The 26,866-nt window shown below is 44.9% G+C and overlaps 1 protein-coding gene across 2 annotated transcripts in view; it reads right to left on the bottom strand.

Moving 5' to 3' along the window:
* The window catches only part of TBC1D22B (TBC1 domain family member 22B), a 40,201-nt gene extending 13,402 nt beyond the window's left edge, over nt 1-26,799 (bottom strand). The window contains exons 1-8 of one of the 2 annotated variants that reach the window (XM_081916156.1): nt 26,533-26,799; nt 23,095-23,151; nt 19,128-19,429; nt 17,304-17,483; nt 16,176-16,246; nt 15,384-15,512; nt 14,758-14,823; nt 10,327-10,441 (exon numbers count right to left, since the gene is read on the bottom strand). In XM_081916156.1, coding sequence (XP_081772282.1) covers nt 10,327-10,441; nt 14,758-14,823; nt 15,384-15,512; nt 16,176-16,246; nt 17,304-17,483; nt 19,128-19,429; nt 23,095-23,151; nt 26,533-26,588 — 976 coding nt within the window. In that variant the 5' untranslated portion in view covers nt 26,589-26,799. Of the gene's footprint in view, nt 1-10,326; nt 10,442-14,757; nt 14,824-15,383; nt 15,513-16,175; nt 16,247-17,303; nt 17,484-19,127; nt 19,430-23,094; nt 23,152-24,666; nt 24,747-26,532 lie in introns of those variants that run through there. The other variant, XM_081916155.1, reaches the window with a different exon arrangement.
* Between the last annotated feature and the right edge of the window lie 67 nt (nt 26,800-26,866).

Here is a 26,866-nt window from a genome sequence, read left to right as displayed (position 1 = left end):
TAACCCATGTGACAGGGACCACATGGCACTTTGTGCAATATGCACCCAGCGCTCTGGGGTCCCATCTCTCATCTAGTCCTCTGACGTGATGTGTGGAAGAATGTCCTGACAATCTATGGGGAGAAAGACCCCCAGGGGTGCAAATAAATCACACGGTATGTCTCCAAGTCCCCTGTGCTCTGTGGACCTACACTTGCTACATTACTCTGGGACCCCCAAAGCTGGGGTGCAGCTTATCAATAACCTGAATGAAGGTAACAATCCTGAATTAACAAGCCCCGTGGCAGTAGGACTGTAAAGCTTAGATAGGCTTCACATGCCCTATGTGGCTGCTGAAGTATAGCAGAATTTGTCATGGAAACAAGTAACACATAGGAGGTGGGAAGTGATGCTGCGCATCTCCAATCGCTCCATGAACACTTGACAGGGAGCCACGGATGCTCCCAGTTCCCTAGTGCGTATCTACTGCATCTCCAAGTGTGCAGGGGATGTGTGCCACATTCCTTAACCCTTTATACACACATTACATACATAGAGACGCACACACAAGTGGAGCAGCCCTTAATCTCAAGAGTCCACCCCTATCCGGAATCTCCCTTAATTCAAAAAGTGGAGGCAGTGGTTAATTAACGGATTTATTGGCTCTGCATTTGGTAAGGAAAAGGGTTTCTGCGCATTCGCTTGTTTCTTCATGAGTTTTAGGGTCCAGCTCTGGTGGAAGCTTGGATCATATGAAGCCTTCTTCAAGTGAACAAAAGTTGCATGCCGGTGTAAAATAGTGCCAAAGCATGAACTAGGATGCCCTGGTTCAAATCATAGCCCGGCCACAAACCTTCCAGGTGATCTCAGGTAAACCAGTCTCTTTGGACCAGATTCAATTAAATCGTTGTGCTAGCAGGAGCCAGCACAACGAGTCCCACTAGCGCAGCAGGGATTCCCCTGCCCACCAAATCAGCTCTGGAGTGTTTGCAGAACTGGTAGAACAGGTTGTGGAGGGAGGAAGTGGTGACAGTTCCGTCAGACAAGCAGAAATGCTAGCATGGAGTGATCTCCTTAGTGCTACTTTGAATTCCATGCTTAGTTTTAAACACTACCATCCCCAATATGAAATATGGGGATAATATTACTGAGCTGCAGTTGTAGGGAGCACTAAGAGCATTCTAAATCACTATTTTTAAAACCCAATAATGTTCAAGGTTTATAATATTCTGCACTATGGTTTACACAACAGTTTATTAATTCTAAATAGAGAACTGCCTTATTTAAGAATTTGTACACAAAGAATACAGCTATAAAGGTGACTATAAATAAAAAATGTTCAGTATCTTAGAAACTTTGGTTTCAGAACTCGGAATAACATCTTAAACAGGAGCAGAAGAAGCATTTTTATTTATTTTTATTCCAGCTGCAAATGGTTAAGACATACTGATTTCTTTGCTACTACTTTGCATTTTATACTTTCCTGGAAACAAAAACTTGCACAGAGACACAAGCCAACAATATGGTGCATTGGCTCAAAAGGCCAACGCTATGCTAGCCTGCATTAACAGGAACATGGTTTCTACACCTCAAGAACTCGGCTTCACTCCATTTGTCACTGTTAAGGCTTCATTTGGAGTGCTGTGTTCACCATAATGGATCACAGTTTAACAAAGGCGTTGAGAACTTGAAAATGTTTCAGCTATGAGAAAGCACTAGAAAGAACACTGAAAAGAAATGAAGCCATTTTCCTTTTACAGTCTTTTCAGACTACTTAAGCAGAAAGCCTGAGAACACAAAAGAAGGTTAAGGAAAGTGGCTTGGGTGTTCAGTATTTAAGAATCTCAGAGGAAGAGGGGTAACAATTGTTCTCAAATGTTGCTCTAGTGAACAGGAGAAAATGAGTAAATTATAAAGCAGATTTACATAGACAGATAAAGATATGCATGTATGCATATAACCTTCTTAACTGTTAAGGAGAGCTCTGCAATGAATTAAAATTCCCAGGGAATGTGGAATCCCTTTCTTCCAGACTTTTCAAGTTTGTCAGAGCTGAATCAAACACAAAGTATTACGTCTGAAAGAAAAGGGTTTGACTTCAACTGCCAACAACATCTAGAGGTCCACCCCTGATTTAATGGATCACCTGTTAAATTCAAAATTCCTCATGGTAGTAGGTAAATAAATATCCTCTGTATCAGTTTAGAAGATGCCTGCCCAGAAGCTAAATCTAAGAATGTGCTGAACAGGACAAAAGAAACTGGAATGTGTAGTGTGAAAATGAACCATTAGATCAGAGGTGGCCCTCTAGATGTTGTTGAACTCCACAGACCTCTACCCACCATGTAGTCAAACTGTGCCTTGGAGATTTAATATCCTGGTTTGTTCCAAATCCAGTAACCAGGGCTTCTTGATTCAAATTACTTCCCGGTTTGATTCCTACAAGCGTCAAGGGGAGGAGAGGTGAGGCTGCATATGTAAGCAAAAATGTTGTGCCTATCTTATTCAAACATGGCCAGTATCATCTTCTTCATCTTAATCAATGGAATCATCTATCAAAAAAACATAAATGGGCCAGTTATCAGTACAAAGAGGTAGTCAGCAAAACAAGGAGGTACATGGCTGTACTACACCTACGGTGGTTAAAACCCCACTTCATGGGTTGAGCTTCTAAACTTACAATAGGTAAACCATTACTTGGAGAGCTCCTTGTCTGGTTTCATTTTCTCTGCTCAGAATGCATCTTTGTTCAGTTCACACCTCTCTCTCCATGATGCAGTAGCCTCTCGAGACAGAGAACGGGTCATAAATGTGGTTTGTCAATGCTTTGTGAATTCAAATAGAATGGAAAACCACAGTTCATGCAAACCAGCATTTGCTAACCAGCTTCAAAACATGACTTGATATCTTAATTTGGTAGCCATTTGCAAACCCTGGTTTGAGAGCCGAAGCCAACTTGGACCTTTATCATCTGCTAGGGGTTCAAGGGCTACTTGTTTGTGCATGTGAGTATAAAGGCAGGGAGATCTACCTGTCCAGAACGGATGCTACTGGCTAATGTTTGTTACTTTCAGAACAGGTTGCCTCAATTTGCTTGCTTCTACCTTTTTTGTATTGTGTCTTTTAGATTGCAAGTCTGCAGGCAGGGAATGTCTTTACCTTCCAATCTCCACCCAGCACTTAGATGCCTTATTCATGATATACCACCATGGTTTGGTGTGAAATCTGAAAGTAGGGACAGTGATGTTTATGGAAGACAGACAAATGCTGCAGTTCACTTCCATCTGAGCTCCCCACTCCCCAACAGAGGCCATCAGTGCAAAGAGCACAATCAGCATTGAAAAACCTGAGCCAAGAGTCCTGGCAAATGAGGAGCTTTGGAAAATTCTCTGAAGCATATTGCTCAACACGAACATCTGTTCTGTAAGAACCTTCGACAGGTCCCACATAAAGAACCTGGATATCCAACATATGGCTCCGACAGGAGCTGAAAGGCAGCCAACAGCTTTGCAGCAGTCACTCGAGGCTGGCATGAAGAAGTGTCTAATGGGGCTATGATTGACACCACATCACAGGGCACGCTGCAGCCAGGTTAGGAGTAAATTAGTATCCGCATCTCTGGCTCACAATGTACGTGGCTGCCAGGGAGAGGAAAGCTCTTTGGACTCAGATTCAACCAACAAGCCCAAAGATCATACTGGGAACTAGCAAGTGGAGTTAACTGACACTAGAACCAGAGCCCAGCTTTCTAAAACATACAGGGCATTGCCAAAGAAAGGTTGTACTGTATTTCTTCCTGCCTTACTGGGAACACATCCACTGCTCATTTAGACTATGACATCGCCACAGATACGTATGTTGTTTTTAAAATGATCTTCGCATTTTGAAGGCATCAACTCAGCTGGCTTTGTTCACTTTCAGTTCAGCACAAAAGTGCTGAACAAAAGTGATGGCTCAGGATGCTGCCAAATGGGCAGGAACCGAGACAGCGATACAGGCAGGCAAGCTGTCATTCTAGTATTAATACCTGTCCTGTACACCAGCAGCAGATAGTTGTGCCAACCAAGGCACCAGAAAGAGGAAAAGAACAGTAGAATTTGACTTTTCAAATGTAATTCAAGAGTGCTCAGATTCTAATTATAGACACAATTAGGTGGTTAGAGCAAACTGGAGGTAACAATGAGGGTAGAAATGCATAATAGGAAGTAATTTCCATACACTACAGTGTCCCTCAGCTTCCCCCCACCCCACCCAAAAACAAAAGATCGAATCAATGCAACATTCTCTTCTTTATAGTACTTTGACTGAGGAAAAATTTTTATTTTATTTTTTCTTCTCTTTTACATAGCCACTTCCGGCCTGCCCAGGAGGTGGGGTTGCGGGCTTCACGCCCACCCCACATGAGCGGGGGCTGGTCCCAGCCCCCGCGAGAGCAGGGGAATCCCGGCCGGGCCAGCCCCCCCCAGCCAGCCATTCACTGGCTGTTTGGGGGGGCGTGGTTTGCCCTATTTAGAGCCGGCACGGAGGGGGCTCGCCCTCTTTTCGCCGGCTCGCCCTTATATTTTCCCACCCTCCCTCCCTTTAAGTAGGCTTAGGTAGGTCTTTGACTTTGCTATGGACTTCGGTCTGTCGCCGCAAGGGGCATGGTAGGAATTTTTCCCAATTGGCAATTTCTGGCCTTTTGGTTTTTCGCCTACCTCGTAGCAACTCGTCACAACTTCTCGGCATTTGGCGGTAGGCATTGGTAAGAAGGGGTTAAGAGGATGTGGGGGGGGGAGGAACGCCATCACCTCCCCCCAGCGAGCGAAGGGTGGTCCGTTAAAGGACCCCGGGGGGCGTGGCCCTGTCCGAAGCCTATGGAGGTGTGGGCCAAAGGCACGCCCCAGAGCGGTGACCCGGGGGAGCTCCTAGTCGACGTGCCTCGCGGGAGTCTCCCCCGATATAAGGTTAACCCTTCCCCGTGTCTCCAGCAAATGGGCTGGAGCCGGATAGTCGTTAGGACCAATGCCTATGCCAATGCCTCTCATTCCTGAATTCAATAAAGTTGTGGCCTAATTCGCCCAATTAACTTTAAATTTGGTGTCTCGTGTCTTTATTTATCCTGGCGGGGGGCGGGAACTCGCCACGCAATCTCGCATCTTGCACGGTCACAAATATTCCTCTTTTTTATAGAGACATTGGAGAATTTATGGGATCTGGAGTCAGGGGAACATGGACCACACACAAAAAGCCATTAATTCTCAACTGCACTGGCATTTAATTATTGTAAATTAAAAGGGCATTAAGAGAGTCCTGATTCTTTGAATTGTTGCTTTGGGGGAAGAAAACCTGGACATTTTGTACTCTTCCCCAAGGATCAGACAGCTGAATTAAGTGAGTGTTACATTTAGGCACATTTTAAGACATACAAAGAGCCCTGCTGGATCAGGCCCAAGAGTCATTTATAGTTCAGCATCCTGTTCTCACAATGGTCAGCAAAATGCCTATGGGAAGCCCACAAGCAGGAGCCGAGTGCAATAGCACTTTCCACACTTGTTATTCAGATGCATTCTGCCTCCAACAATAGAGGTAAAACAGTTATGGCTTGTATCCATTGGTGGTCTTATGCTCCACAATTCTGTCTGATCATCTTGCAAAGCCATAAAAGTTGGTGGCTGTCACTGCATCTTGTGGGAACGAATGTCATAGTTTAACTATGCACTTCCTATATTTAGGTCCTGAATCCTCCAAGATTTGGCTTTACTGAATGACCCTGGCATCCAGTATTAAGAGAGAGAGAGAAAAACATCTCCCTATCCATTTTCTCCACACCATGCCTAATCTTATGCACCTCTATCATGTTGACTCTTAGTTACCTTTTCTCTAAATTAAGAAGCCCCAAATGCTGTAACCTTTCGTCAAAAGGGAATTGCTCCAACCCCTTGCTCATTTTGGTTGTCCTTCTGTGCCCCCTTTCCTTCGCTGCATGATCCTCTTTGAGATAAGGAAATCAGAACTGCACACAGCATTTTAAGTGTGGCCTCAACATAGGTTTGCATAATGACATTGCCGCTTTTGTTTCAAATCCCTTTTTAAACAATCCCTAATATGGAATTTGCCTTTTTCATAATGGGTTTCACAATGGATTGACATCTTAACTGAGCTATCTACTGAAAACCCAAGGTCTTGTTCTTGGTTAATCACTGCCACTTCAGACTCCATTAGCATATATGCAAAATAAGGGTGGGGTCCCCCCCATGTGCATTACTTTACACTTGCTTATAGTGAATTACCATTTGCCATTTTAATGCCCATTAACTCAAGTCCTTGATTCCCACCAACACACACATATCCCAGCAGGCCTACCTTGCTTTTGCTGGGCAAGATGCTGTCTGTGCTGGAGATCACTTGTATACGCCTCTTTAAGGCAACTCTAAAATCTCTTCCAAATGACCACTATCCTGCTGGTTTAGGACCTTTGGCAGCCTGCGCTAGCTCAACCTGTAGGATGCTAAATATCCTCTGCAGCTGCAGCCCTGACAACTCCCATAAGCCATCCTGTCAGACAGCACTAGCTAAAACAAGCAGTGCTCAGCAATCTTCGGCTAAAACCATTGATCTGATGGGAGCATCAGACACTCCATATATAGATCTGTCCCTGGCAGAGGCCCAGAAGTGCTCTGCCATCTCACAAAGACAGCTGGGCTTCTGCAGCAAGCAAATGGTGTTCACCTTTGGAAGAGGCAGGATACAGGAGAATGAGGAAATGTGCAGGGGACAGAGTTCGCTGCAGGTCAGTGGTCAGGCGACTCACCAGGAATCATGGAAAGGCAATTTCAGAAAGGTGGAAGCAGCCATGGCCACTTGTCTACATTGTAGGGCAGAACTTCCTAGAATCCTTTCCGTGTGTCGTGTCTAAGGACAATGGCTCCGTTGCCTTGTTCCGGATCTTCACCGGTCCTTTTTGGAAGAGGGCATCCAGATGTGCCCAGTTCTCAGTGCAGAATATCTCACTGATAAAAGCTCCACAAAACCAATATCTTTGGGTGCTTTCCAAAATGCCATCTTCTGTCAACTGAACTGTGTTGCCCAGCTGTGTGTGCTTCAAACTCCTTGTATGGCTCTTGAATGACTGTCCCCCCGCCAAAAAGCAACAGTTGGCCATACACATGTATTGAGAAGCAGACCTTTCAATGAGACACTTCTCAATCCATCGCAAAAAACTGGCTGAGGACATCAGCTGGGAACACAACACTTACCCCCAGCAGTGGGGGGTTAATGAGTGGCAGTGACCTGGCAGACCAAGGTTAATGCATTGCTGAGGACAGATGCTATGAGAGACCAGTAAATCCAATATTAAGAGGCACAGGTGTCAGCACAAATGCATAAGCAAGAGTTTATTTGGAGATAAGGGCTTAAGAACTCCAAACAAAGCAGTCATTTCCCACACAAAATGCTTCCCCAGGGAGATCCTGCTGGCTTGCTGACTCAGCCATCTATGCTACAGGCTGTGCCATTAGGGGATGGATGTGTACAGAAACAGCTCAAACCACAGATAAGAAGCAGCTATTTAAGGAAGCCTGTTACAGGAAAGAGTAGCCAAAAGAAAAAAAGAAAAAGTTGCTACTGTGAGCTGCCAGGGAAGCGGCTGGTATTTGGAACTTAGGAGCACCAGTTTGAATTCTGATGCTATGCTAGATGAGAATAAAATGGATCAACAGAATCAATCTGGTTTCAGGCCCGGATCAAGCACAGAAAGGCTTGGGTTGCTTAATGATGACCAAATTGGGAGAGAGACAAGGAGAATGTGACTGTTAATTCTTCTGGGCCTCTTGGCAGCTGGATATCCTCCTAGACAGGCTCTCCAAGTTGGGTCCTGTCAGTGCAGTATTCCACTGGTTCCATTTATATATGGAATGCTGATTCCAGAAGGTGGTGCTGAGGGGATACTGCTTGGACCTACAGCATTAATGCTATGGGGTTCCATTCTGTTCTATTTTGTCTCCCATGCTTCTCAACATTTATATCAGGGATGAGGAACCTATGGTTCTCCAGATGTTGCTGAGCTACAACTCCCATCAATCCTAACAATTGGTCATGTTTGCTGGAGCTGATGGGAGTCAAACAATATCTGGATAGTTATGAGTTCCTCATCCCTGAATTTGGAATGAGTGAAGTCAGCATGACAATATAAAAAACAGGGAGGAAAGAACATAATGAAAACCTGAAGATGTTTTTAGTATCCACATTTATAGCATTAGCAATCAACAAGGGTGCCTATTTACTGTATGGCCAACTGCACCAATAACCATGGAAATTGGTTTTTGCCGAAGTTACCAACTCCCCTGCCTTTACTTACCAAACAGCAATTTGTGAAGTTCCATTTCCATTTCATATTCTCCTCTGATTACAACTAGGGTGGAGTATCTAACATGGCCTCAAATCCTCATCTCTACCAATATTCAATGGCCTCATTTGTGCTCAGATGTTTGCACAATATTTGCAAAATACATAATTTATTGCTCTCGCTGTGAAGCTACAGAAATTGGGTTTCCAGGTTATAAAAGGCTAGTCTTTTGTGTGCAGCAGAAGGTGGTTCATGACAGCTATCAAGACTAGCAGGTCAAGGAGGAGCCCCACAAGCAAAAGTACAGGGAATGGCATGCAGTCGAGCCCAAAAGGGGTAAGAGTACCGGTCTAGCATGGCTTTGTTGTCCCAATATTTCTTAGCCAGCTCCTTGCTTCAGATGCAAAACCCAATCTAGCGTTCCTACCCTCAAGCCTTTAAAGCAGAAATTCTCAAACTGAGGAGCCCAAGCCACAGGTAGGTAGGTTCTGATGGGTTGTAGGTGGGTCACACAACATGGAGGTTCTCCTTCATTTTCAGAGGCTTTCCCCCTTCCAAAAATTATTACTGCTATGCAACCTCCTTAACTTATTTCTAAACTGTATTTGGAAAGCTTCACACACCACATAATCAAAGAGTTCTTTAAATGGTGTACATAACAGAATTTTAGATAAAACCCAGCTAAAACTCACAAACCTTAAAAAGCAAATAGATATAAACTAATTATCACTGCTACAGAGAGGTAAAACCAGTAAATCTTTCAAAACAAATATTGGTAATTCAATTACATGATTGGGTAGACTTGCTGAAATAAAGACGTTTTCAGTAGGCATCAAAGACAATATAGCAAGGATGCCTGCCTAATGTCAATAGGCAGGACATCCCAAAGCAAAGCTGCTGCCATGCTAAAAATTAAGAGTCCTCATAAATGCTGAACGAACATTCTGCGGCACTTGTAAAAGTCCAAGTTTCACTGATCAAAGCAGTCGAATGGGCATGTGTGGGGCAAGACATGTTACTAGACAGGCTCATTCACTCCTTTCCTTCATGTCATGCTTAAATTTTAGGATACAATTCTTAACACAATAAGGGTTCCCACAAAATAACTCTATCACCAACAAAGCCCAAATATTTATTAATGAACACACTTTTATGTATTAGGATCCTGTTGGTGGTTGAAATTCTATTCAAATACCTACACCTCTAGATTTAACATTAAAAATGATTTTAGCATTGAAAATGGATGTTAACTACGAACATTATGATGTTCTTTTGTTGCTTCTGCAACAGAATGTGAAGGCAAGGTTCAAAGGTGGTGTTAGTAGTACACAAGTGGTTCCTGAAGGTTAAGTGTACAGGAAGGCCCCCCTTCAAAACATTTGAAAAACATGGCTTTAATTCGGTTTTTGTGGGGAGGGGGCAGACAACACATTCTGCTCCTAAGACAGATCATGGTAACTGGCTAACCATATGAGGTGGTTGTACAAGACAAAATGAGTTAACATCTACAGGTGTCACAATATAAAAATGCCTGGGATGAAAGTATGAGAGGTGCATAAGTATGAAAAATAATCTTGGCCATTATGTCATTTTGTCAGCTTTCTAAAAATTACAGGAGAATGAGAACGGCTTGCCTTGGACCACAGAAATGCAGGCGTTTCAATGCATAATGCATCTTGATTGAAAGATGCTGGCATCCTTGGCAAAGTATTTAAATATTTTTGACACAGCTTAGCCATTACTCTTAGTGGCATTTCGGACACTAATGGCTTGTTTTGCCCTTCTAGAAATCCCAGTTAGACATGCATTCAAAACCATACCTGTTTTCACTGTTAAGCACAGTATACAACTGACAAAAGCCAATCCAGGGCAGAAGTGAGAACAGATTAATATGCACTACTAGCTTCTACAGCAGCCAACAGCAAAGCAGTTCTGGCATGACAGAGCTTACCCAATGATGACAATTTGAGTATTCATCAGCAAGCACTAAGAGCACATTGCAGCCATCCAGCATCGCTTACCAACATATTCAGAGAGGAACACGACAAAAAATGGAGTGACCAGGTCATTAATCCCCTGCACGTAGCCGCTGGCTGGGTGTCGGATGGCCCAGATAAACAGGATTCGTTCAAAGATCTAGAGAGGGAGAAGGAAAGCCAGGTGCTCGAGTTAGCCATGCCCAGGGGAAAGACAGAAGTGGAAAGGCTGACAAGCACAAGGGGGGGAGAGTGTGTGATAAAGAGTTAGAAATGCACACAGCCTAAGGTGCAGAGAGACCCAGTATGAAGTATAGACTACAACCAGAGTGGCTACACTTTGGGGGCCCAAGAACCACATGTAATCTTGGGTGAACTCTCCAAAAACCACATACCAGTGTTGGATATGACCACCTTAAACTCCCACATGCGTGCACACACAGAGGTCACAGGGTTGTTGCTTCTTTTTTTGCCACTGCCACTCAAACTGCTGGGATCTTGGGGGGGAGGGGCAGAAAGATTGCTTGGGTAGCTAGGTAACACCTTCATGTTGGGGGTTTGCCAGCCAGGTTATACATGAACCAGCATAAGATGCTGCATGTAGCCAGTGGGAATTCAGAATTGCCATCCTTTACATGAGAGCTCTCTGCCCTGAAAACAACTGCAGAAAGATGTTTCCGTTTATTGCTCTGCCATCAAAACAGAGGGGAACGAGATGCAGTCTGGGGATTATCTAACTTTGCTTTCACCATGTTCACATAGTGGCAGATGGTAGGCCAGAAGTTTTTTTCCTTCCCTTTTTCCCCAAAATAACTGTGGCCACAGGGAGGAAAGGGAAGCCCTGTGCCCCTCCCAAAGATTTAAACTTTCAGTTCTGCATAAAGAAAGCATTGTAAGTTTCCATCTCTTAAACAAAAAAGAAAGAGAAACATACAGACAGCAGTTCATCCAAGCACAGAGTAAAAAGGGAGCTTCTATTTATTTATATTCATAAGCTACCCTTTATCCCATAGGATCCCAGGGTGACAAGCATAAGTAGAATAAAAATTTCTCCAGTGTTGCCCTGACACAATGCCACACAGTTTTTTTGCCAGCTTTCATTTATTTGATTTTCTTCAAGATCTCCTTCATATCTGTGGTCTTGCTTGAAGAGAACAAGTGAGATGTTACCCAAATTACGGGCTATTTGAGATCTCCTGCTCCAGCTGGAAGCACTTGCAACAGGTTCATCCCCGTTTGCATAAGGAAAAATGCCATGGATAAACAGGATTTCAAAGTGCAGTTTTATTCGTAGCCCAGCAACTGGAGCAGCTTTTAGCTGCCAGACCTTACAGCTTTTGGATGGATTAGCTTGCTAAATATGCTTTGCCAAAACTAGTTAAAGGGTGTTTCTAGTAGGTGGAACTGGGAGGAAATCAACACAGCATCACAGCAAGTGTTCCATCAGTGCAACAGCTTGCCAGATGGAATGGTCCCCTCCTCTTTCCCCCTGCAGGTTGCTCTGGGGTTCTCCTGACACCCACAGAGCCAATCTCAGGGGCTGCTGGGGACACAGGAGGAGGGGGTGGGGAAGCCCTGTTGCGCTAGTGGGAGCCCTCATTTCGGTTTCCACTTACGAGATTCAAGAGCTGAATCCACCCACTACCTAGGCTTCCTCCCTCTGATTTTGCTAAACATAACATGCCACATTTTTCTATAATTCAAACCACTCTGTTGCAGAAAATATCTTGAGAGATGGTTAAACTAGAGAAATGACTACATGCCACTGTGATCTGCCACTGAGTCAGTCACTGGCACCTCCAGTTTAAAAAAGGACCAGGTAAGCAAGTAGTGGGAAATACCTCTGCCTGAAACCCTGGAGAGCTGCTGTCAGAGAAATAATGCCCAGTGAATAAAAAGTCTGCCCTGGTAATAGCCCAGTGTTCCCAGTTCAACACACTACACCCTCCTCTAGCATGCAAGTCAGCCTTACCAAATCACTGCCAATATATTTAGGGCCATACTGTATTTAGCCAATTTGCTTTGTTAGCAGAAGCCACCACAATGGGACTTCAGGAGAACCCCCAAGACAGTGCAGAGGGAGAGGAGAGGGGAGACTGTTTTGTTGGGTAAGCAGTAATTTGTGGTACTGGTGGAGTTATCTCATTGGCACTATGATGAATACAACCCTTAGTCATCTGCTACCACACGTGTCAGGAAACACAAGTCCAAGTTCTTCAAAGAAAACAGATCATTTGAGTGAGAACAAATCACAGCAAAGTTACAAAAATTACACCTGAAGATGTTCTTTTTGTATGTTTTATTCTCAGCTGGCTACCTGAATGCAAAGGGCTGTAACGGCAGGAATCAGGCATGGCTAAGGAGCAGTAGGTGTTATGGATAATGGAACGTAAGAAGGTACAATGGGGAACGGGCAATGGGGAACTAGCAGCCATACAAGGTGTGCATTCTGAACACTGGAATGGGGTGGGGATTTTGTTTTCTTCTTGTTTTTAGTTGCCTTGGCTTGCAGTTTTTGAAATGTTATGTCCACAACCATGGGCAAGGAACATGCTGTTCTTCACTTAAGAAAGCTGAAATCCACAAGAACCTAAGCTATGGTTGAAGTTTCATACAATTCCTACATGTGCACTTCCAAAAGATGAGGAGTCCTGCCTTCAGAACACTGGTGGGCTGCTGGCTGGAGCACCTCATTCCATTTGCATCCACTAGGATCAAAATTTGCAGGCAAGCAAAATGTCAGATTTAAAGACTTGTCCTCTAACAAAACACAAGAGAACAGATCCGGAGGGCATTTGTTGCTATTTGCAAAAAAAAAACCTTGCAAAACTGTTATAAGGACGGGTGCCATCCTCATTACCTTCCCCCACTTCTTGGGGGAAAAAATTATTTAAGGAGCCTGCATATATTCATTTTACAGTTTAGCAGATTGGTCTGCAATGGCGTTCAGCACAATTACAATAGACAGTTCTCGTTAATCATACTCTGAGCATGACAGTTTGCTTTACAGCACTACCACCTACGTTAACAATAAAGTATTCTAGGTTTCAGGCTGAACAATGCTTTAAGCCACAGGCTGAACAATGCTTTAACCCCCAATCTATGAGCCATTGTCCGCTAGAAGGAGAAAGGAGGCATACACCAGCAAACAAGCCATATTACAGTAGCAATGACAATGTAGCTCAGAACAGTCATGAACCTATTAATTTCAAGACAACAGCACAGGACTTTGTTGAGTTTCCCCCCCTAATGGGACACACTGGGCTTCTGTGCTCCAAAAACCAGAAAATGTGAATCAAGCTTGCATGATAGCAGGGCCTGTGGCTTTAGACATCAATTTTCATAAACTCCAACATCAGTCAATTACCGGTTCTTTGCAAACCCTGCCTCTCCGCTATGCAGAAGGGACTTGGATTAAGTCCACTCAGACTTGACTGAACTGGCATGCTCTGCAAGCATCAGTAAATATTCAACAGGATTAGGTCGGTCAAAGGATTTTGAGCTATACCGCAAAAGTCAGTTTTCATTATTAATTCCTGCAATTCTGTCTGGTTCAGACAGAAGCTGTAGCTCATTCCTGGCTCTGCCACTAACAAACTATTTAGCCTCTGGCAAGTCACATTGTTGCTGCAAAACTTCATGCACAACTCTGCAACACACACACTGATAGTGTGCCTTTGGGACTGAGATGATCTCTTGCCATAAGCACACTTGGCGCAAAGGCTGGCAGTCTCTGTTCCTAGGAGTCATCAACTCAAATTGTGGAATCTTATGAAATTGAGCCCAGAATTACACATTATGGGTACTGCATACCTGCAGATGGAAACAGCAGTCCCACATTTTTCCTGCCTCTGTTCCCTGCATCATCTAGTAACACAAAATATAGGACATGCTGTCACCATGTTATGAGTTTCTACATGCCTGCAAACAGCATCCAACGATGTGTAGGGGGATAAGGAAAAATAATGGGGTGAAGTCTTGTCACATATTTTTTATTACCAGATATTACCAAAGAGAGGGAAAATGAGATTCAGGGCTGAATCTCAAGCACAGCCACGCATCACCTCTAACATCTAGTTCTGTCGTTTCCAAATAGGTGTGGATCTCGCAGGAAAGGGCAGTTCCTGCCACCCCTAGGGAACTGTGAGTAAAGCATGCAAACTGAGCTTGCTCCTGCAAAATAAACTTGCATTCGATCTGAGAGTTCAGCTCGAGCACAGAATTTGCACAAGATACCAAATTAAGAAATGGGTGGCAACTCTGCTTTTGGAATGAAATGTACAAAAATTTCACTGCTGAGGTTGAAATCAGCTATGACTTTCTTTTTTAGAAAAGCCCATGCATGCAGCAGAAAGCAGCTGACTCTGGGGGGAAATGCTAGATATTTGGGGTGGGGGGGAGGAGAAACTTCCTGCCCATTAACACAGGCTGGCAACTCATACTGCAGGAAAGCTAAAAAGAAAAGGCCCCTTTTACCTCCTGTACTAGTGGCTGCTGGAACAGAGGGATGAGGGGGTTCGTCCGTGGAATGTCTATATGGATCTGAAAGACAATTGTAAAATATATATGTATCAGAGAACATTAATGGTTGCCAAGCTGATCAGCACAATTGCAGCACTAGAGGCAATATTTCTCTGGCTCAAGCCAAAGCAGAACTATGACTTAAGATGAAAGAGATGATATTGACTCATTCAGAAATCCCGAAGAACTGTTTTGCTCCTCCTTCTTTAATAAAAAAGAACATGCTAGCCTATCATCCAAAATCCTTTCAACAGAGGCTGCATTTAGAACACAAAGCAGAGTATCTGGAATGCTTGAAAGCAGAACACCTTTTAAAGGCCACTTCAAATACCTGGGTAAATTTTAAAAGTATTTTTTCTCTAGGATCTCTTGGCAGGTCAAGAGTTAACATCTGCTCACTTCTGACCACTAACACCCACAAACACTGTTTTGTGTAGGATGGGTCTGCCACGGTAAGAGACGAGGTTACAGGTAAAAAGCACACTGTTGCCACTGTTAGTGGAATGACTAAGCCCTGTGCCATGGAATCCTAATGCTAAGTGAAAGAAAGGGCAGGCAGCAGGAAGTAGGGGGCTGGGTACCTGCCGGTATGTATCTTGATGGTGCTCCTCATTTCTGGAGTCGTAATACTGCTCAATGAAACCAAAATACTCTTCTCGTTTGCGCTGCAAAGTCAGCTTCCTCCGCTCCATGCTGGCAGGGAGGTAACCCTGTAGGAGAAAGAAAAGCCTGTCAAGGCAAGTCTCCTTTTCCTCTGCTGTGCTCAAAGTCCTCAACTTCCCTACACACATGAATGCCTGAAAGTAGTTTGCAGGAGAACTGTTCTAACCAGGAGTGCAGGATTCAGTACAAGAAAAGTTGGAGCCCTGTAAAAATGTCATAAAAGGTTAAGCAAAGGCAAGTCCTTCCATCCAAGTGTGGTGGAAGAAGTGGCACCTGCCAGAATCCCCCCATCACTCTTAGGGACATTCAAGGCTACCTTGCATGGAATCCAACAACCTTAGTTTTAACACTTGCTGCTACAAAAAAAAAAAAGTTTCTGAAGCCAATCATCGTATCTCACTTTTTGCAGAAGCGGCTTTCTGGAATCCAGCAGCATGTTTGTTTTTTCCAGGTATAACCAGCACAATGTACAGGCATTGTCTCCATTGCTTTGATGTTTTTAAAAGGTAATATTCTCTCATGTTTATGGGAGGGAGACGTTCCTCTCCAGTTAAAGGATCCCAGGTGCCTAGGCTGAAAAAGACCTGAAGAACTCAACCGGGGCCTAGTATAGCTGACATGTTTCCCTAGAATCCAGCTCTGTCGTTTATATGTATTCTATAGATTGAAAATGTACGCAAGTTGCCCCAACTTAGAGAAGCAGCACTCACTGATAGAAGTCGCCACGTCACAGGCCGGACCTCTCTGGGGACCCCAGGCCAGCTGCATTTCCTCAATTCATCTGCAAATGGAGAGCAGTTAAGTTTATTCACACACAGTATCTTGGCTGGCATTTCTACACTAGGGAGGAAAAGCAACTCCTGTCAGCTTGGCAGGTTCCAGAACCACGAGAAAGACTTTTTTGCTAGATATGTAGGTTTCTATGGTGATGGTGTCTATGATTCCTTTTTTCTTTTGCTTTTTTTGTAATTATAGGTTTTTAATTGTATTTTTATCAAACATTTATGTAACTTGCACTGCAATTCCATGTGTCTACCCAGAAGTAAGTCTCATTGATTACAATACAGCTTTCTCCCAGATAAAGGGGTGTAGAATTGTGGCCTAAATACATGGCATAAGCAGCCTGGAGCACTGGAAAAGTTATATATATATATATTCCATTGATTCAGAGTCGCACTCCACTCTTTAAACCGGGGCAGCCAATACGGTGCCCTGCAGATGCCATGATACCTAACTCCCATAATCCTTGACAACTAGCCATACAGATTATGGGAGCTGTATTTACGGGTGGCGCTGTGGGTTAAACCACAGAGCCTAGGACTCGCCGATCAGAAGGTAGGTGGTTCGAATCCCCGCGACGGGGTGAGCTCCCATTACTCAGTCCCTGCTCCTGCCAACCTAGCAGTTCGAAAGCACAAAGTGCAAGTAGATAAATAGGTACGCTCCGGCAGGAAGATAAACGGTGTTTCCGTGCGCTGCTCTGGAAGCGGCTTAGTCATGCTGGCCACATGACCAGGAAGCTGTACACCGGCTCCCTCGGCCAATAAAGCAAGATGAGTGCCACAACCCCAGAGTCAGCCATGACTGGACCTAATGGTCAGGGGCCCCTTTACCTTTTTATTCCGCAATGCCTGGGATGACTTCCCAATTTAGGCAGTGCTTATTATCCACTCAACAAAACAAGACATGTGTCACACTTATCCAAGTTACTGAGTACAGTTTCAATGCAAAACTACTTCTAAACAAGAGAAAGGAACCAAACAGGGAGCACACTTCTCTTCCCTCTGGTGGTATCCCTGAAACTAACAGGACCCTCTGAGTTTATTGCCTGGACTCACCTAGATCTGTGTTGTGGCTAGACAGAAGCTGCCGGAATTTCTCCAAGCGAGTTTTCTCACGCACCGTCATGGGAGGAGCCCCTGAAGCATTTTGGTCAGAGATGCGAGCAACAAGCGGAATGATGGGTCGGAGTGGGAGGGATTGCTGTTTGTGGAGGGGGTTGCGCACACAGGCATCCTCTAAAAGAGTTTAAAGAGGTCCATCAGGCCATGAGCATACTGGGCAGCGGCAAGCACTGTCTGGAGCTTCCAGAATCTACTACCATTCCCAAAAAGGTCTGCACACCTTCACAAACATGCACGACAAAGAAAGGCTCCACACCTGTGAAGTTTCTCCCCCATCACTGAATGGGGACAGAAGTTCCACCAACTGAATTTTTTTCCTGCCACGCTATTATTAAAAAGATACAAATGCAACCTCAACAAGCAGGAAATATAAACTCATGCACTCCTGCTGGGAAACTACTCTGCTTCTGTGGAACAGAAGGAATCCCTGGGTAGAATTTCCTACCATTAATTGAATATTTGGACTTTCAGTTCCATTGGAACAATGCTTTAGCAGCACAGGGCAGTAGTGATCCAGGAGTCCTGCTCACTTTTTCTGGGCTAACAAACAGTGGTGAATAGAAAACGCCACATTATCCAGAATAGGCATCACTCCGTGGTTTGCATGAATGGCTCTCAGACCATTTTTGTTGCATAATTACTGAGGCAAAGATTCATCTGACCTGTCCTCCAACAATAAACACAGCTAGGCTCTCACTGCTCTCCATCCATCATCTCCTCAAGGTCAATCCTTTTCCTCCAATTTTCATGCTCTCCTTCCTTCCTTCCTCTTCTAACATGCTGGACAGACAACTCAACACATATGGGAGGAAGCAGAAAAACACAAAGGCAGTTTACTATCCTAAATTCCATTGACACCTCCATGCCAAGTGGCCAGTTAGTTTCCAGCAGATAACTGGAGGTGAGACATGGACTCTGGAGCCATCTGGTGGTGGTTCTGTGATAGGAAGGCTCATTCTCAGAGCTAAAAAGTAGAGTATGCTTTGCTTACTCCACTAGCACCATCACAAAAAGGTCTGGTCCTTATTATCTAAACTATTTTGAGTATGTCTTGCATGCCTGTTCCAAAGTCCTCACTGCAAACCTCTAGGTCCCACCCACTCCCATCCAGTAAACCCTATTCAGATTGGTTCGTTGTTAACTAAGAAGGCTTACTCATAGAAAGCTTTCCCAATCACTTGCAAAAAGAGTAGCACAAGGACTGTGCCCAATAGTGGGCCTGATTTGACAGGACACTAGGCTTTTATCCCATGGAAGTATACCAGATCTGTGCATACTCTGCAAAGGTATATGTGTTGTAAAACTACACCAAGGTAACCTATATAGTCTGTGCCAACGAAAGCAAATTTCTACTAGCTGAATAAGAAGGATGCTACTAGATCAGACGAAGGATTCACCTATCCCAGCAACCAACCAACAACAGTGTCCACTAATGAGAGTTATGAAAATCAAGAGAAGTCACATATTATCAGCATTAATTTATTCTGCTCCTGCTAAAATGAGGCAAACAGGGAGCTCCATAAAGCACTAACTCAACCCCTCACCAGCTTTCAAGGTGTCAACAGGAATTGACCACGCATATTCAAATCTATTTTTTCAGCCATGAGAGAGAGATCATCCACATTCCTTGGCTAGAATTCAAGATCCTCAGAATGCTCAGTTCTGCACTTGACTCCCAAAGTGACCCTTGTGCAGACCTGTAGAACCCACACAGCTTTGACAAGATCACATAGGGTAAAAAGGCCAGGGGGCCCTTACCAGGCGCTCTGGACAGCTGGGCCTCACTATTGGACTTGATGACCTTACAATTGGTTGGTGCTTCATTCAGAGCCACCTGGGGCCACTCGGGTTTCACACGTAGCCTGCTGTGGTTCTCCAGCACCTGGGCTGCTGTGGCCTTGGCCACCTTAGAGTTCAAAGTCTGGAAAGATGGGAAGTCCTCATCTTCATCGTCCCCAATGTCCCAGGCGTCACTGGTGTCGCGGGCAAACTCGTGAAAACTGCTGGCCTTCTTATTCTTCATGGGTAGCGCGCTGATCTTTGACCGTTCCTTGATGAAGCTACAAAATAAAGGAAGCTGGCATTAATGCAATGTGGTCAAGCTCTGCATCTCACCTTCCCCTGCCTATAACCTAATTTGCCCTACAGTGGTACCTCGGGTTACATACGCTTCAGGCTACATACGCTTCAGGTTACGAACTCTAACCCAGAAATAGTGCTTCAGGTTAAGAACTTTGCTTCAGGATAAGAACAGAAATCGTGCGGCGGCAGCAGGAGGCCCCATTAGCTAAAGTGGTGCTTCATGTTAAGAACAGTTTCAGGTTAAGTACGGACCTCCGGAACGAATTAAGTACTTAACCCAAGGTACCACTGTACTTGATTCCATTTCCTCTGCAGGAAATGGCCACTTCTCCATTCCATGGTACAGTTCCTTTCTCGTCTGGTCAGGGTAAAGAGAAGGAATGGAAAGTCTTCCTATAAGCTCTCCACCAAGTGCAAAGTTCAATGTCTGAACCAGTGAGCTTTGCAGTCTTGGCACATGGGACAGTGAGGAGAAATGCTTCTGCCAAATGCCTCGATGAAGAAAGGTTGCCAGTCTGAAGTATTGCAAGCAAAGCGAAGGAGGAGACTGGATTCAATTTCAGGGAGCACATATGGAATCCTGGAGAACAGTAAAAATGCAGGCATACAATTTGAAAGTAGCCACAATAACATACTGCTTTGCTATCAGGTTAACATATACATAGAGGAGAGGCATAATCAGGCACAACTATTCTCTCATAAGCTGCATTTGCTTTGTTCTCAGTCAAATGAGTCAAAGTCCTTGTGCTATAAAGAGAAAGTTCATGTCCGAACAAGAAACTCAGAAAGCACATGAACTCCAGCAAGGTTAAGGAGACCAAGAGAGAAGCTGAGAACAAAGAAAATGGAAATGTCTCAAAACTACTTCAGAAAGCCTGGTCAAGAACAGCATGTTCTTGACAAAGGTAATACAGAAAAACTAATGCTATTGCTTGAAGATGTCTTTGTTGAAGGGGACCACTTACATCCAAATTACACATTTTCTTAAAATTTTTATTTGCAAATGTATCCAAAATAATAAAATATCATCAGCAGAAGCTGACATTAAGAATGTTTCATTAACACTAATTTAAATTTATAGATTTATATAGTCAGTCCAAATAGGCACTGAAAAGAGATTAATGAGTATAAGCCATACATTCAAACGCAGAAAGAGCAGTGAGATCTTCAGACCCATGAGATATGCTTTGAAAATGGTAAAACTTTCATAAAGTAATGTTTCTGATGAAGGGGATTTTAGTCACATTGGGAAGTAGTAAATCAGGACAAAATCTATTTGCGTAAGAGGCTTGAATGAACTCAGATGCAACAATACTAAGCCTACCCTAGCTGATCACTAAAATCAACAGCAGTCAAATTAAAAACAAGGCCTCAAGGGAGAGTGTGTTCCAGAATTCAGGGACCATCCCAGAATAAACTCTGCTCCTAGCTGACAACAATCTAATGTCTGAAAGAGATGGCACCTGGAACAGGGCTTCACTGGCAGATTGCAAAAACCCCTTCTCCACCTCCCAAGGTAGGAAGGGGATACACTCTTTAAAACAACAGAAATTTAAGATCAGACTCAATTAATCTAGCATATTCTCATCAAAGGTTTTTAGCCAAGATACCCAGAGAAGTGGTCTTCACTCCCAAGATATCCCTCCATCTTAACTGGCACTAACTAAGAAGAATCTATAATAGACAAATGACTCCAAAGTTGTTCTATAATTTTATATTCATCTTGCAATGGCCCCCTTCAAAAACAAACAGACTGGGCTAGAGTGTCATTGATTTGAATGAATATAGGATTGTGATAGTCAACAGTTGAAAACCGCTATCAAAATGCATCAGTATTAGCAAACATTGTGATTTAGGGAACAATGTATTTACAAACTCCACAATAGCATGACGAGAGCGAGATGTTCGGCACAGGGGAAGGCACATGTTAGATTTATAATCGTAAACTGCCACAATTGCTTATGTATAAAGACAAGCAACACATAAACTGGGGTAGCTCTGCATAGCTTGGAGAGCAGCATTAAAGTCTTTGCCCTCCTTTTCCCCCTTGGGGAATCCCCTGTAGAGACTGACAAGGAGGTTAGACTCCATGACTCATGAATCCCTTGGGATATAACAGCAACAATTGTGATGGGAATGCCTTCCCATAGTGACTTAATAATGGAGCCACCAACTCATTACATGCCCAGTACTCAAGGACCAAAAAACAGGTAAAGCTCAAATTGGTGCCTGATGGGGAATTTATTGGTCCAAATAGCATCCAAGGCATTTAAACAAAACATCCCTCATTGAGGCAATACTTGCAAGTCCTCCTACTCTAAAAAGTTCTTCCTTAAGAGTTTTAGTTCACAAAGGACATCGTGTCATTTGTAATTCTTGGTCCCACAGCCTGTGTTTAGCTCACACACACTAGGTGGTAGTCAATTAAGTTTTCATCAGAGTAAACCAACTGAAATTAGAGAACATGACTTGTTGTTGGCATCCTTCTGTCTCAAGAGACAATGGAGTGCACTTCCACGGGTGACGTCAAACCGCTGCATTTTCAGCACCTAAGTGACCTTCCTGGGGTACAAGCCTGGGCAATGCGTATGGAGATCCTGGGCTGCCCAGATAACAAGACTCCGCAGAGCAATATGTTTGACACCAGCTTGGCTGGAAGGAGTACAAGGTGCCATCCAACTGTCTTGGGAACTCCACTCCAGATTTGTATAGGGTTTACTCCTTAGCCTTGTCTTCTCCTGACTAAGTCTGTTAATTTCAGTGGGTCTACTGTAAGTAAAACTTAGCAAAATTCCAACAACACAGCAGTGTATGTCATAGCTGTCAACTTACAGATTTGAAAATAAGGAACCAGCAGCCTTGAAAATAAGGGACCAGCAGCCAAAATAAGGGACCTGCAGCCTCACCTGTTCCAGGCACTCCAGTCTTCCTGTCCTCCTGCAGTCTGGTCAAACTCTGGCTGGGTAGCTTCAAGAACACTGTCCAAACAACTTTGTAACCAGAGGTTCAACTGAATAGAATCTGAATCACACGGACCACAAGGCCTACGCAGCCTCAACTTAAAATGGCTCCCTGGCCTGGCTTTGCACTGCAAAGTTTGCAGCAGCACGTGCAACAAAATGGCGTCCAGCATTCAAAAACTCCCTCAGCTTGCATTAACTAGCCACACACAAGGCATGGAAGCTCCACCCCCCAGTCATTCTTAGACTTATTAGTTGAGCAACACAGCAAAGCAACACAGTTGGAGCCTCCCTCCTCCCTGGCCGGCAGGGAGGGAGGGAGAGGAGCTGCTTCCTTTGAAATTTAAGGGACATCATTTAAGGGACATCCATCAATAAGGGACAGCAGCGGTACATGGCGCTGGAATAAGGGACTGTCCCTTCAAATAAGGGACACTTGACAGCTATGGTGTATGTTAAGCCATTAAATTTCACTTTCAGCATTTTTGGTGCTGCTCCGTTTCTCTCCATCCCACTTTTCTCTTTTTGCAATAGCTCCTGTGATCACCAACTAAACCTTGGAGGCTGGTAATCCACAGGAGAGAGCAAAATAACTGGACGGGCAAAACAGACTTCTTCCCAGGGCAAAGCAGCACTATGTGGTGATGAGTGCTAAAGGTCTGAGAACCAGGGAAGCTACTCACTTTTTAGTAAGCCGAGGATCCAGTGGAGGATGCTGAGCTCCATAGACAGGTTGAATGCTGAAGGGGAAATAAGAGACTCAAGTGATTTGTGAGCAAGTATTCTAGCCTCAGCAGTGAATGTATCAAGGGCGGCATACAAGCAATGTCAATAACTCCCAGGTATCAAAACCACAGGAACAAACACAATCTGCTACCTAGAAAAGCAAAAGCAATGTTGACAACCCACCCTCCTAATTCTTTTCTTGGCATCCCCTTTGGCCAGTCCAAAGAACACACATGAGAAAGATTTCCCATTTCAATAAGCAGTTCTTTGAGAGTTTCCTCTGCCCTCTGGCCCCGGTCAAAATATCTCCATCATTCTTTGCAGACTTAACAGAGGCCAAACCACATGACTACATACAAGCTTAGTGCTTGTTCTTTTCAGCATGGATTATACAACACATGGGGTGAAGAACGGGTCGTAAGAGCTATTGGTCACAAGGACAACTTTACTTGCACAGGTTAGGAAAACTGTACTCCTAACAAACAATTCAGACAACTGAGCTGGGGGGAAAGCTATGTGGAAGGGGCCCCAGGACTTAGCCCTCATTTCACTCATCTTCTAGCTACATGTGCTTCAGAACACAGAAATAGGTAGAGGGCAAGACGTGGGCTACAGGCTATTTAAATAAAACAGTATGTGCACCCACCTCCCCCTTCCATTGGCCTGAGCTATCACAGCAGCCTATTGACTGGCAGGCAACGTACACATCAGTGAATAAAGCTTAAGTTCATTGGTTGGGCTGAAGTTCAAGTTGGATCATTTCTTTTCCCAAAACCGGTTTACCAGGTTTAGTCAACTTCACTGTTTAAATTAGCTATAGATGGAAACAACATCTTGATTTAGAGAGGCAGAAACACACAAGTGAGCAAGCAGGATGTGGCAATGAGATAAGAAAGTTAAGATAGTGAGGCACCAGCACACTTGCAGAAATAATGTTATTTTTTTTCTTCCCAAGTACATATTATAAGACCTTTAGCTGTACTTTTCCCACACATCCAAACTACCCCAGAAAGTTGGTAGAGTTTGACAGGCGGAGAGATGGATGACATTAGAGGGAGAAACAGAGAATTAACTAGCCTGGCAGGATTTAAAGCCAGCTAAGCATTCCAGAGGCCTCGCGGTGGTGAACTGGCTTGGGACAGCACGGTCAATATGAGGTTAGAGAGCATGCGAACAATGTAACACAGGGGTGAGCAGAAGATAAATTAGGATCTACTGAGAGATCTGAAGTAGATCAGCAAGGATTTATGACTCCCAATTGTTTAACAATGGGAACAGCAAAATGATTCTGCATTGCACTGCTGAAGGGTGGGGTGGGGGGTAACCACAAGTGGATTTTTGTGTGGAAGGATGGTATTCCAAACAAATTCCTTAGCTCAGAGTTATTTAATCCCAAGTGTATAACTTTTGCACTTAACTCTGGTTGTGAACCTTGGTATTCTAGAAAGCTTGAAGTCTAATGCAACAGCCTCATGAATTATACAGCCTTTATCCCAAACCTGAGGCCAAGATCACCTCTTAGGTCTTACCTCACTTTCTTCAGGGGCACATGCTCCTGAATCATCAAAAGAGGAAAGTTATCGCTCAATCTCATTCAGAGTGGTCAAACAATTGTGCAGAGTTTCCTCAAGCTTTCAAGTGCCTTCTTAATGAGTGAGGAAGGAAACCTAATCAGAATTGAACACTAAGTATATAGAGAAAGAATGTATTCCAATATAATTAGTATTAAAAGTATAAGAGTTTGCACATGGGTGGGATGTGAAATCTCTCTTCAAGGCTGATAGCAGATCATCCCAGCTTGACCCTGTCCAACAATAGCCAGAACCCTCCACCAACAACAGTTTCCCCAGCAGCCATGTTTCCAAATAATAAAGTGATTGGAGCGGTGCTAAAGAGAAACATATGAGCCTTTCAGGGTCAGACCTATCTAGTCCTGCATTCTGTTCCTGGTGGCCAATCAGATGCCTATGGGAAGCCCAAGGAAGAAGAGGAGGAGTTTGGATTTGATATTCCGCTTTATCACTACCCGAAGGAGTCTCAAAGCGGCTAACATTCTCCTTTCCCTTCCTCCCCCACAACAAACACTCTGAGGTGAGTAAGGCTGAGAGACTTCAAAGAAGTGTGACTGGCCCAAGGTCACCCAGCAGCTGCATGTGGAGGAGTGGAGACACGAACCCGGTTCCCCAGATTACGAGTCTATCACTCTTAACCACTACACCATACTGGCTCTCACAGGACAAGAGGGCAAAGATACTCTAGCATTTGTCTTCCAAAACAAGTAGAATATGACGCATGGTCCCTCAGATACAGGAGATAAGTTATAGCCATCACTGATAGACTTATCAAAAGAATGCACAGACCACCATGGTTTAAACTATGGAAGAATTGGGGGGGGGGGGCTTTTATAAAATCCACACACCTTACCTCTAACTTCATCCATTTTAACCAAATCACACACATCCCCAAACAATGCTAAAAGCGATAAATATGGGAAGCATCCTGCCACTTTAAGCACTGCAAACTCCCTGTTCACCAGCTTTGGGGGTGGGCACATTAAGGAGAAATCGTCTCCGGAATATGAAGTCTAGGACTTCTGCTTTCATATTTAGAAAGCCAGCCTTGTGTGTCCTGAAGTTCTCAAGAGAGTTTTCTTGGTATAACAAAGCAAAGATTCTCAGTTGCCGAGTTGCAAGAGGCGTAATTAGCTGGTGTTTGCTTTTTAAAGCCTGGTTAATTCTCTTCGCCACCCGGTTTTGAAGTTCACTCCTATCAGAGCGTTTAGCGGCAGTAAGCGCCAGCACGATAAGGAAGCCCATACGGACCCACGCCGATTAACCTATGCAAATGAGGAAGTGACTTCTGCTCCTGGGCAAAGTAGCAACCCAATGCACCTGTCCGCTGAGCAACCTGGCTGGCTCCGAAATACAAACGGCCCCGGGACAAGGGAGGACGGAGGCACCCGCGAGTCTCGTCATTCCCCACGGAATGGTTTAGGAACATGGGAGCCTAGCAAAGCCCATTTGCCCCACGATCGCCAGCCTCGCCTCTCCGGCTGGCGATGGGCTTCTGACTGCAGCTGCTGCTGACTAACCGGGCCAGCCGGCGTCGCAGCGGAGAGCAATCGTGGCGCGACCGCAATCCCGAGCTTCACCTCACGGGCATCGGGGGACCCACAGAGGTCCTCTCCCCAATTGCCCTGCTCCCTCTAGATGCGGGGAGGCTGCTAACCGGCTTCAGGACGAGAGCCGCAAGCCCCCACGAAGCACCTCCCTGCGATGAATGGCGGCGGGGAAGCACCCGCTGGAACCGGCGCCGCCAACCGGCTCCCGCCTTCCCGGGGCACGGCTGCTTGGTGGGCGCCCACCCCGGAGACTGAGCCTCATGCGGCCGCTCACCTGCCCGGCAGCTTCGCGCTCCGCTTCCAGAACTGCTTGCTGCTTTCCGCGGCCATGGCTGGGGGGCAGAGGCCGAGCACCCCGCCGGCTCCGGGAGGGAGGGGACGAGCCGGAGCGGTGGGGCCCAAAGCCTCCGGCCGAGGCCGCTTCACCGCCTCCCTCCGGGAGCCCCGTTGCCAGGCCTCAGCGCCGACATCTTGGAGTCGGGCGGGCGGGGCCCAGCCATTGGTTGCCTGAGCCAGAGTCCCCCTAGCTGTCCAATCCTGAGTCAGATTCCTAAAGCAACGTGAAGCGAGGTGGGGGGCGCCGCCAAAGGGAGGGCGGGACCAGGAGC

Source organism: Podarcis melisellensis, assembly GCF_964234715.1.
Source record: "Podarcis melisellensis genome assembly, chromosome: 6".
Classification (NCBI taxonomy): Eukaryota; Metazoa; Chordata; class Lepidosauria; order Squamata; family Lacertidae; genus Podarcis; species Podarcis melisellensis.
This window is presented reverse-complemented; position numbering and strand designations above follow the sequence as displayed.